General features: G+C 36.9%; 1 protein-coding gene across 1 annotated transcript in view; it reads right to left on the minus strand.

The window, feature by feature from the left end:
* Positions 1-7,739, minus strand: part of smx5 — a 29,491-nt gene extending 21,752 nt beyond the window's left edge. The window contains exons 1-3 of the mRNA XM_039769961.1: positions 7,647-7,739; positions 6,768-6,835; positions 6,487-6,517 (exon numbers count right to left, since the gene is read on the minus strand). Coding sequence (XP_039625895.1) covers positions 6,487-6,517; positions 6,768-6,835; positions 7,647-7,730 — 183 coding nt within the window. The 5' untranslated portion in view covers positions 7,731-7,739. The remainder of the gene's footprint in view (positions 1-6,486; positions 6,518-6,767; positions 6,836-7,646) is intronic.
* Positions 7,740-12,395: the final 4,656 nt, after the last annotated feature.

The raw sequence follows: 12,395 nt of genomic DNA on the forward strand, positions 1-12,395 counted from the left end.
AAGGATCTGCAAGAGCGGTTACAGGAATGGGACGACGATATGGTTCGATCGGTCCAATTTTGCAACAAGATCGACAACGTCATGACTGCCTACAAGCTGCTCTTCAACCAGAAAAAGAAGCGGCAGCAGCAACTGCCGATCACAATGTTTTTTCAGCCTCGCTAAAAAGAGCCAGTTCCTACAACTACGGATACACCTTCGGAAACCGTGGAGGAGGTGCCCCAGGAAATGGCACCGCCATCTGAAGAGACGTAAAATAGTCATCAGCTGCGCAGTAAAAGTCATCATCATCCTTCATCGTCATCATTTTTACTGCACAGCATATTCATCACCATGATCACGCGGTAAGTGTAAACTTATCTACCGATTTCATATTGCTTAGCAGTTGTCCCTGTTATTAATAGAGTAAAGGGTGGGTTGTAAACAATACAGGGAGGGTTTAAGAACGTCCAAATACAAGTTAAGTAATTAAATAAATATGGTGTCCCTACTTCGCGGAAATTCAGTTATCGTGGTCGGCCTTGGAACCTATCTCCCGTGATAAGTGAGGGATTACTGTATACCGATAATTCTCTTTCCAGTCAGCTGCAGTACAGCTGTGACTTCCCACTCAGATACAGTGATATAAATAACTCCAAGTGGTGCAGTGAGAGTAATATGGAAAAAGATGATCAGCTGTGGCAACCTCTAACGGGAGCAGCTGAAAGAAGAAGAAGGTGCAGTGAGAGTAACAACAATAAAGCAGCTATTGTATTTAGAATAGTTTGACCTTTCTGTGGACCATTATATTGTTACAGGTTAATTACAATCAGATGCATTAAACTAATTTGATTAAACTAAGTTGATTTCAGTGTATTTATAAAGCAGCGGATCTAAAAAAGAAAGGGTAACCACACAGGAACAGAAGCACTGCTTTGACGCTGGGTGCTGCCAGTCTGCAAAACCGAGTGCAGAACTTGCGTACGCCAGGGTATGAGCTAAGGTGGAAATGTGCATGGCTTTACGCCAAGTTTAGGTTTTATACATCGCGATTTGAATGTGGAAACTTTCTTACACAGCATTTTTGTCCTTACACACCATTTATACATTAAGCCCCTAATGAGAACAGGGTGCAAAAGAATTGATCATGATTAAAATTCTACATAAAACACGTTTATTTAAAAAAAAAAAAATGTTGTACAGTATCTGCCAAATAATACAAAGAGTGCGGGACACATGTTTCACCCTTATTGGGCTCATTGGGTGCAAGTGCTTTTGCAACCACTTACGGGGATTCAACCTCTGAGGACAGCACCCAAGATGCACCCTCTGACATTGGTTTGCTTATTTGACAGGGTGAAGATTGGAGTATTACAATTTTAGGTCTGAATCAAAATCGGATTATTATTTGTATAACATATGTATGATCTACTTCTTGCAACTGAGAGAACCAACCACAAGCGTTACCGGATAGGTAAACCCCCAAATCAGACTGTGATTCAGACCTAAGAATACAGTATATGAAGCTACATATTTTGCATTGCCAGGTTTGATATTGTAACAAAGGATGTTACAACATGGAGTGATTTATCAGAAGAAATTAAAGGCAGCAATTGATTATGCAATCAGGGCCCATGTCACATGAAGTATATCAACTGCACCTGGTATAACACTAAGGAGGGAGTCATTGCCTTCAAAAAACCATGGTTCAAATCATAATCATTAACCTTCCAGACAAAGAAAATGTGTGAGTAGCCCATTGTAATTATTTAAATATATATATTTTTTTATCGACCTATGCTGGAAACCCAGTTCTTGAACGTTTTCCTTAATGTTGATCATTTGTTGCCTAAACTACCTAAATCATTTTTATCTTTATTAATTTACAAGATATATACTTAAGTATTAATATATCTAAATTATACAAAAGAGCAATTTAACCTACAATATGAAAATAGTAATCTGACTTCGATTCATTTTTACATCTTATATTTAGATGGAGTCTGTACAGTCTCCAACTTGAGGAACTCAATAATTGCGTCGACTCATTGATGGCCGATTCAGGATATTTGCTGATCCTAAGAAAGCCTAAGAAAACGCACTCAGGTGTATCCTCACAAACATTTTAAGTAGTTATGAACAATTTAATAATTATAAATAATTTGGTTTGGAGATTTTCTGAGCAGCAGATCGAACACCATTTTAGTGCAGCTTACCATGTCATAGAATTGAAAAGTATATAACTTAAATTCATTGCCAGTACCCATTTTTCTAAAAATAATATTCTGCTTAAGCATTGGAAAAAGCTGAAAAGCTTAAATTACATAAAAAAAACATTTAAACTACTCTCATTAAAAGCTGTAGTATCCCTCAGAAGTGGCACTTTTAATACATGCTTTAATGTTTATTATTTTTTTTAAACTTGCCATTTACAGTAGATTCATATTTTGGCTTATTTGTGCTTGGATGTACATTTTTATGTATATTTAATTTTAAAAGTTTGTTAATGTTTTCTAGGATAATATTTTTGCCATCAAATTTATATTTTTGAAATTAAATGGATATTAGGTATACTAATATTAAAACATTTTATTTGGATAGAATTATAGCTTATTATTTGGGATCAATATCAAAATATTCATTCTTTCATTGTGTTAGCCTGAAGTGGCAAGCATTTGATCTTCCTCAGAAGGTAGTAAATATGTGCTACTGAAAAACGGGAAATGGGATCCGTAAGGAGGTAGGTGCTGGACCCATACATGATCGGTTCTGGGGGTGTTGTATGCCACTACCATGTGCCTACCTCCTAGATGCAGAGGTTCCGGATCCGTGTTGGTGGCCTGGGCATGTCAATCTCTGGGACAATGACTGAGCTAGCTCGAACGGCAGCGAAGTGGATCTGGGCCTGCTGTTTGCCGAAAAAGGAAAAGGAGCACCAGAAATCTCTCCCCGATGGGCTTGATCTGATGGTGAAGGGGGTGGTGGAGAGCCAGGAGATACTCCACAAGTCAGATAAGAGGGTGGAGGGTGTGTGCCGGGACCCCGCTGCTAAACGAATACAGACAAGGATGGCAAACCTCCACCTTAAACTCGAAGGCAGCTGAAGGGGTCTGCACGGAAGAAGCAGGGCCTCAATGGCTCTCGGTCAGCGGGGTTGGACGAGGTAACCTCAAGTCTGACTGAAGAAATGAATCTGTCCTTGGCTGCACGGGAACTGGAGTGTGTACTCCAGCCCGTGCAGTCTCTCCTACATGTCCAAGGTCTGCTGCAGCAGACCACTGAAAGGCTGGAAAAGAAGACTGACAGGTGGGTGAATCCTATGCCATTAAATAAATTAGGGCACAGTGTGAAATGATGCAAGTATTGGTCATTTCCGGTTACCAAGTAGCAGCAATCTTTACAAGGGATGCAGCTGTGTAGACTGTGCAGCAGGACCGGCAGAGGTGCGTGCAAGAAGGTAGCTGGTAAGTGCTGGCTGCCAAAGCGATCCACCCCAAGTGCCAGTGGCAGTCTCACAGAGATAAGCCAACCTGAGCTGGGCATACTTTGGGGCAAGAATTTCCATCCCGTTTCCGATCCGGAAAAAAAAAAACGCAGTCATTAATTACAACTGCAAGATGGTAATTCTATGCGTATGAATATGAATAATATGAATAATGTTGCATCTGTGCCACAGCGTTTTCTGAAACGTATTATACAGGTCATAAAATGAATAATTCCACATATCATATATACCTGTGTCTCTGTTTTTTGTCAGTGCAGCTTTGACACCATGGACCATAAGGTGCATACTAATTCAGCGTGAGCAGGAACACTCAATAAAACTGAATTAAAAAAAAAAAAAAAGTGAAAGTGAGATACGAATATGGCAGATTCACCAGCATGTGTGTGTCAGCTTTTATCCATCCAGATCTGAGAATGTCCAGTTCGATTGTCTCAAAACACCACTCATATCTACAGTTATTCCCAGTTTCTAAGAAAAACTAACAGTGTCAGATCCCCCTGGGTATGTATCGTGATCGTGACTGAGAGAATAAAATTGGAAAGAAAAAAAAAAAAACGCTAATTTTGACAGGTACTATAAATGTACACCAGCTGTTACAGACGCAAACCAAATGTATGTGTTTATTGGATAATATTAACAATAAGAGCAGCTCACTACTCAAAATGGTAAATAAATGAGGCAGTCAGGATTAAACTGGGGGACTCTTGATTACAAGTCAGCAATTCTTAGTGCTGTGCCAAAGAAACTGTTGTATCATCCTTGAACCTTTTGTGAAAGTGCTTATTTGATCTTTGGACTTCAGATTTCACACATTATACAGTTTGTCTATATTTTGTCATTTATTACTGAAATATGAAAAACGTTTCTGTTTTAATGATGTGTTTACACAGATTATTGTAGAAACAGAACACACATGAAAAGCATGTATAACAAATAACAATCTATTATTTCCATCCTAAAACTCCAGAAACTCACTCCCAGATAATCAAGGCTTGAACTGGGAGACCTTTGTGCATGTTCTGCGGCGTTGGGGGGATGGAATAGTAGACTGCTTACAGCTTGTCTTGATCGCCACATTTACAAGAGAAAAGACTGACGGAGAGGTGAGAAGGGATTTAAGGTGGGTCGGATTTTGAAGTTTTTTTTCGTAGGCTTTGGTAACTCTAGTGTTAATAGAAGCTAATTATAGTTAGGTCCATAGGTATTTGGACGGTGACACAATAATTTGCCTCTATACACCACCACAATGGATTTGAAGTGAAAAAAAATATTACGATTGAAGTTTTGAATTTCAGCATTAATGCAAAGGGTTTAACAGAAATATAGTTTGAGCCATTCAAGAATGACAGCCATTTTTATACATGGTCCATCCATTTTCAGGAGCTCAAAAGTATTTGGACAATTGACTGACAAGCTGTTTCTTAGCCAGGTGTGAGCAGGTCCCTCATTATTCCATTAACTATTAAGGCAGGTAGAAAGTCTTAAGTTAATTCCAAGTGTGGAATTTGCATGTGGAAGTTGTTGCTGTTAACCCTTGAGATCAAAAGAACTGTCCATGCAAGTAAAAACAGACATCATTAAGCAGAGAAAACAAACAAACTCATCCAAAAGATAGCATAAACACCATTCTTAAAGAGAAGGAACACACTGGTGAGCTCGCCAACACACCAGAAGACCTGGACAACCATGGAAGACAACTGTGCTGGATGATCACAGAATTCTTTCCTTGGTGAAGAAAAACCAAAGCACGACATTTAGCTTAACCAAAAACACTCTGAGGTAGGACTATCATTGCCAAAGTCTACAATCAAGTGAAAACTTCACGCAAGTAAATACAGCGGGTTTACCACAAGGTGCAAACCACTGGTAATCCTTAAATGCAGGAAGAACAGGTAAGACTTTACCAGAAAATATTACAAAAATAAAAAAAGTCCACTTTTGGAATAGCTTTCTTTGGACAAATGAAATTAAAACCAATAGAGAAGAGTATGGAGAAGGAATGGCTCATAATCTGTAGCATACCACGTCATTTGTCAAACAAGGTGGAGGCAGTGTTATGGGCATGTATGACAGATAGTGGAAGTATGTCACTGCTGTTAATTGATATGATTGCAGGATGATTTCTAAAGCGTACATGGCTATACTCTCTGCTCAGGTAAATGCTGAAAACCTGAAGGACAATGAGCTCAAACATACTTTGACAGCAAAACAAGTTTTTTTCAACGGAGAGTAGTGGAATATTCTTCAATGACCAAGTCAGTCAAGTGACCTCAACCCAACTGGACATGCATTTCAACTGTTAATGACAAAACTGGTGGCAGAAAGTCCACCGAACAATCATCACCTGAAGACATCTGCAGTAAAGGCCTGGCAAAACATAAGTAGGGTGGAAACGCAGCACTTGGAGAAGGCCATGGGTTCCAGACTTCAGGCAGTCATTGACTGCAAAGGATTTTCAGCCAAGCATTGAAAATTATAGTTATTATTGATTATGTTAGTTTGTCCAAATACTTTTGAGCCCCTAAAAAAGGTAGAACCATGTATAAAAACTGCTGCCTTAAATTGCTCTCTTTCCTAAATGGCTCATACAATGTTTTTGTTAAACACCTTAAATTAAAACTGCAGGTCTATATTTCAAATCCATTGTAGTGGTGCAAGAGTCAAAATTATGAAAATTGTGTGACTGTACAAATACTTATGGACCTAAGTGTTTTTTTTCCAAACGTAAAATTGCGATCACAGCCAGATTACCATATTCAGGATTTTACCCAATTATTACTTTATAGATTATTCTGCTTTCATTCCTACCCCAATTAAAAATTTACAGGTGGTGTACCACAAATAGTAAATTTCATATATGCTAATAGTGCTAACATTTTAAAAATCTTATATGTGGATATATTTAAAAACTGCAAGAATACAAGAATATATAAAGTATTATTGCATGCCATATTAAACCAGCAAACATGAAACATAACATGAAATTTAAATGTACTATATACCTGGTCAACTGAGTGAAGAGTGCCACAGATACTAAACAGGAAGAAAAATAAAACATAAGATCTTTTTGACAATGCATAAAAATACATAATAACACAGTTAAAAGTATAAAAAATGAATTTTACTTAGGAGTAACCTTATCTTCAATTAGTCCTAAATATCTAGATATGCCTAATAATAACATGCCAAACACCTCTAAATCTCACTGGTAGTGCATGCAAAATCTTAACTACAAAATGATGGCTTACAGCGAAAATGAGAACTATACAAAGATGCACCTTACCTTAAATCATTCTTTAGTTCCACCACCACATCCTTCCCAACTAAGGACTTAAAAAATGAGTAGAACAACTAAAATAAAAAAGAGAATGTTCACACATTGCACATAAATTAAAGCTTTTAGTTAGCAATTGAAGATATTGTTGATGAATAACAAGAAAATAAAAAGTCATATTGATATTACATTTGTAATCAATTTCGATTGAACAGTTTATTAAAAGTACTTGCATGCAACCAGCCTTTGCTCTGCATAGCTTTAAAGAATGAAATAAAACCTGTTGAGATATTTACAGTTATACACTCATTTTTAAAATATTTATTTTGGAAAACAGTGTCTTTAGATAGATAGATATCTGTAATGAAAATGCTATTATTAAGCTCCTCATTTGAGATATCAGGTAATTTCGGTTTTAATATACAACTCAATTGAGATACATATTCTAATATTACTTTATTTTATAAAGCATTCTTTGAAATTGTACGGTTGACATCTGAAAACAGTACAAAAGGTGTGGTTTTAAAAAAGACATCATAAGGAATGGCTTCAAATATTCAGTAACTCATTCCTTCAGTTCGAACAACAAAAAGCAGGGGATATGACTAGAAATGGCTTGAATGTTAAAATGGACGCCTAACTGTATGCGTTATAAATAGATTTCCGTATATTACGTTCTCGTAAAAGGTTACTCTAACAGAAAGAATGAATTAACCAAACTGGATTGATTCACGTACAAATAAATTGGCTAAATCGCTGTTTCCGATTTATATCCAAAATACTTTTTGTAAAAAATAACATTTAGAAATGTTATAACATAATAAATCTAACACACTGTGTCTACAAAAAAACAATAGTACCGTAAATTGAAACTAAAGCATTTCTCACCATTTTCAAAAAAGCCGAGATCTGCGCCTCACATGCACTTATGACTGACAAATCGCGACAGTTGAACTGACCAATTGATATCATTTAGTGATGTCATCAACGCGCGCCTGAAGTGTTCACTTAAGACTTCCCGGGTGGGTGGGGGGACAAAGAGGTGAGTCGGTGTCAAAATGGAAATTTTATAAAACCTTACATTTATAAACATTTATGTCATGTTTACAATATATGTTACATGAGTTAAATAAATAATAGGTCTGACATTCATGATTTCCTCATCGCAGCAGAGGACATGTATTTTAAATTGTCATTTAGCATCTAGTGCTTTTGAGTTTATACTTTTTTGTTTTATGAAATAATCTGTTTTACAACCGTTCGTTTTCCACAATATGGTCACTGGCAACCTGTCTCAGCAGGTACCGGTTTTAAGGTAAGAAATCAGGAAATTCACCAGCTACTTATTCGGAATTTCCATTTCACCTTAAAAGCTGCTATATTGGACATATTTAGGCAGTAGATTTCGCTAAAAATTCTTCAACGTGTAGTATTTAAAATTTGCTACATATGCATCAATTGCTATCGTATTCTTTCATACACAACAATCTCACAACAATAACACTGTAATGTGAAAATACATATGTGCCACTACAAATAAGTTGGATTATAAGAACTTTTACTGTGGATTGTTTTATTTATCTGTGGCCCCTTTAATATGGCACATGTGATTTTTTGACCAAATAATACAGCACATTTTGGTATATGGCATGGGAATTATCTATTTTTTTGTGCACAGACTCTGTGTACTGACACTGTAATAGGTAAATACATGTTTTCCACTACACAGCTGCAATCAACATGTTGGAGCAGGAGGTAAACAGTAGTGTTGCGCAGCAAATTATTATTAAGTGTTCAACAAATTAAGTAGTCTTTCCGTCTCAGACTTGGATTTGATGATGAATGTCTCTGTCAGTCTAGAGTGCATGATTGGTGCAAGTCATTCAGAGAGGCACTATCATCACTTCGGTCCACTTAAAGAATTTTTAGGAGGGAAGAAATTCAAGTTGAATGAGGTTATTGACACTGTGCAAGAATAGATCAACATGCAGTCAAAAGACTTCTACTATTCTGGGATTAAGAAACTTCCTGAGTGCTGGAACAAGTGTATTGCAGTTTCAGGAGACTACATAGAAAAATAGTGTGTAAGTCATTTCATTGTGTTCAATAAATAAAGTGTAGCTCATAAATTCTTTTTTATATCTGAATGCCCCTCTTATATATAGGGTGGCACAATGGTGCAGTGGTAGAACTGCTGCCTCACAGTTAGGAGACTCGGGTTTGCTGCCCGGGTTCTCCCTGCGTGGAGTTTGTATGTTCTCCCCGTGTCTGCATGGATTTCCTCCAGGTGCTCCGGTTTCCTTCCACAGTCCAAAGACATGCAGGTTAGGTGGACTGGCAATCCTAAATTGTCCCTAGTGTGTGCTTGGTGTGTGGGTGTGAGTGTGTGTGCCCTGCAGTGGGCTGGCGCCCTGCCCGGGATTTGTTTCCTGCCTTGTGCCCTGTGTTGGCTGGGATTGGCTCCAGCAGACCCCCATGACCTTGTAGTTAGGATAGGACACTCACTCATGTGGGCTGGATAATAGATGGATGGATATTTATTTATATATATATATAAATATATATATATATATATATATATATATATATATATATACTATATAACAGTCACTACCTGCTCAGATGATTGGAGTTCTCTTATCTATTTTGTTTCTTTCTCTGCCTCCAGTATTTCAAATTCTTGCTACAGAAAAGTTAATACAGTTGCTCCATTGTTTTGAGGTGCAGGGCCAGTCCGTCAGACTTTAAGTGATGGCATCACCATTCCACGACATATTGGACATGCAGAATGCATAGAAAGCCATTGGTCAACACAGTCTACATGAAACTCATGGGAGCATGGAAGACTGCGAAGTATGTCTCCTTCAATAAAAGTTGCCAAACACACAGTACAGGTAGTAAGGGATCCATTTTCTTGAAATGTCTTTGTTGTCAGCATGTCTAGTTGTCTTTGGGAAAGTCCACGGTGGCATTGGTCATCTAGATTTATAATTTCAAAATCATAAGTAACTCGAAGATGATGTGGCCCTTCCCTCTCAACATTTTCTGTAGAGCCTCTTGACATCTCAGACACCACATACACTGTTGCATCCGTGTCTTGGGCTAACAGGTACCGTATTTCTTCTTGAATTACTTCACTGTACACATGCCAGGTCATAATATCATTGGCAATGTCTACTGTCTGAGCCACACATTGCAAAACAGGAATGCAGATTTCACCCACAAATCTGTATTCATCTTCTCTTCGAATGCATGAAAGACTCCGGTATGCAACCCAGTGGTCATATGGATTGGAAAGGTTACGATTACTGGTACAAGGTACCATCTGCTCAGGGCTGGTAAAACTCCTTTGTTCTGTCTCAGGCAGTTCCTCAACTGTATCTTGAGAACAATGGCAATCAGAATATTCTAAGATAAGATTGTCAGTAGGCTCCACTGCATTTTGTGAAGGCTGCCTTTCTTGTGATGGTTCTTCAAGGCCTGGATGATTGCGTGGAGCATGCATTCTTTGTTCTCTTGAGCTCTTTATGCTTTTTCCTGAGAGAAATAATGTGTTAATTTTTACTAGAGCAATTGATGCATACCTAATTACTTTAAATTTTTATACATTTTAATAAAATCTATGCATTTTTTTAAATACCATACATTTTTATTTCCTCTGAGAAAAATATGCCTACATTTGTCTTTCTTTTTTAAAATTCTCTATGTATACCATAAAGGTTTGTCATAATCAGTAATATCCCAACTTTATTTATTCCCATCTATTACTGAAAATGGTTTTCTGTTTCAGAAGCACAAGGAGCACGAGCCTACCTTAGCTAATTACATTCCAATACACTAAATAAACATGGGTGGGAATGGCAGTTACACAGTATAGAAATGCATACAGTTTATACATATGTGTATACATACATACATACAGTATATATGTGTGTGTGTATATATATATATATGTGTGTGACTGCCTTTTAGTATTTTAGTAGTAAACAAATGATTGTTGAGGAGAATGTGTATTAGCAATGGGAAAAGTGACCTATGACATACAGAAAATGAAATAGCAAATAATCTGAGAATTGGAGAAGTTGATTACCTCCCAGCAGTAAGATGTATTACTACTGCAGTTCATATTACTTTACAAATTATGAAGAGAGAAGTGCTACTAAAGAAAAGCTTGAGCAACACAAGTTAGGAACAGGTGTTAGCAAACAGGTTAGCAAATGGTCACCGTGGGTTCAGAAAGAGGAGGTCATATTTTACTAATTTGCTAGAATTCTATGCAAAATCAACAAAAGCATATATGGCCGGAGGGGTGCATTTGATATTGTGTTTCTGAAAAATTTTGATAAGGTCCCATGACAGGCTAATTTTCATGTTGAAAGAAGTGGCAATTCTGTATTCGATGTGGGTATAAAAATGGGTATAAAAGTATATTAAGTGGGTATTAAATTGACAAAAACACCAGGAAAAACTGAAAGCCGAAGAAGAAAGAGTTATGGTTATGGTAAGAGGAATTTTTCAGAATTAGGTGATATTAAAAGTGGTGATCTTCAAGAATCAGTGCTGGAGCCCTTTTATACATCTTTAAACAATCTGGAATATGAATAACAAGCTGGTTAAGTTTGCAGATAACAACCTAGGTGGATTGGTGGATAATGTAGAATCAGGTGAATCATTTCACAGAGAACATACAGTCTGAGCAGATTTGTGGTAGATTAAATGTAATGTAAATAAAGTATTACATGTAGAAAGTAAAATGTTAGATTGAAATACACAATTTAATGCTTGAAACCTAGAGAGACACTTAGGATTAATAAGGGTCTCTTCACTTTCTGCATCTGGACAGTCTACAGAAGAAGGCAAATAGGATGTTAGTTTATATACAGATCATGATGTGTTAAGTACAAGTCAAGGAAGGTTATGTAGTAGTAGTGAATAGGATTGTTCATTTTATAGAGCTGATGTTATTGAGTCAAAATTGTCCTAATGTTCTAAAGAAGGGTTCTGATGCTGAAGTGTCATCCTTTACATGGCGTACTCGGGTCCTATTTTGGGATCCTGAGGTGTTTTGTTGTGTGGTAGGTGCTACAACGTACTGTGCATCAATGCATACTCCCAACCTGCTATCCTGTGATGCACATTTCATGTTGTTTATGAAGATAGGCCCCAGCTTCCCTGTAACCTTATTGAGGACAAACAAGTTTGAACAATGGATGGATGGATTTTATTAAACAAATGCCAGGGGCCTAAATGTATTTATGAAAAGAAAACCCATAGAACAAAAGTATAATATGGAAGAAAGTATACATTAGTCATCTTTGCACTTAATCTTTTTTTCTTTAAAATGCAAGACACATAAAACAGAACTTAAATGTTGAATTTTGTGTAATTAAGTAAAGCAGAATTTTTCATCTAAATACAGAATTTATTTACATGAAATCCTACATTTACAGGACCAGGAATGTCAGATACCAGCTGAAAATTCAAATCTATATGCAATATTTCATGAAATATAGTTCCTTCTTCAGTTGATTTTTGGGATTTGGGATCCCCAAGACTTTTTTAATGCAGTATAAATCGGAGAAAAAGATGAAAACATACAAATTTAATTTTCAAAATCAAAGATGAGATATTTGTACT

This window comes from Polypterus senegalus, chromosome 11 (genome assembly GCF_016835505.1).
Source record: "Polypterus senegalus isolate Bchr_013 chromosome 11, ASM1683550v1, whole genome shotgun sequence".
Lineage (NCBI taxonomy): Eukaryota > Metazoa > Chordata > Cladistia > Polypteriformes > Polypteridae > Polypterus > Polypterus senegalus.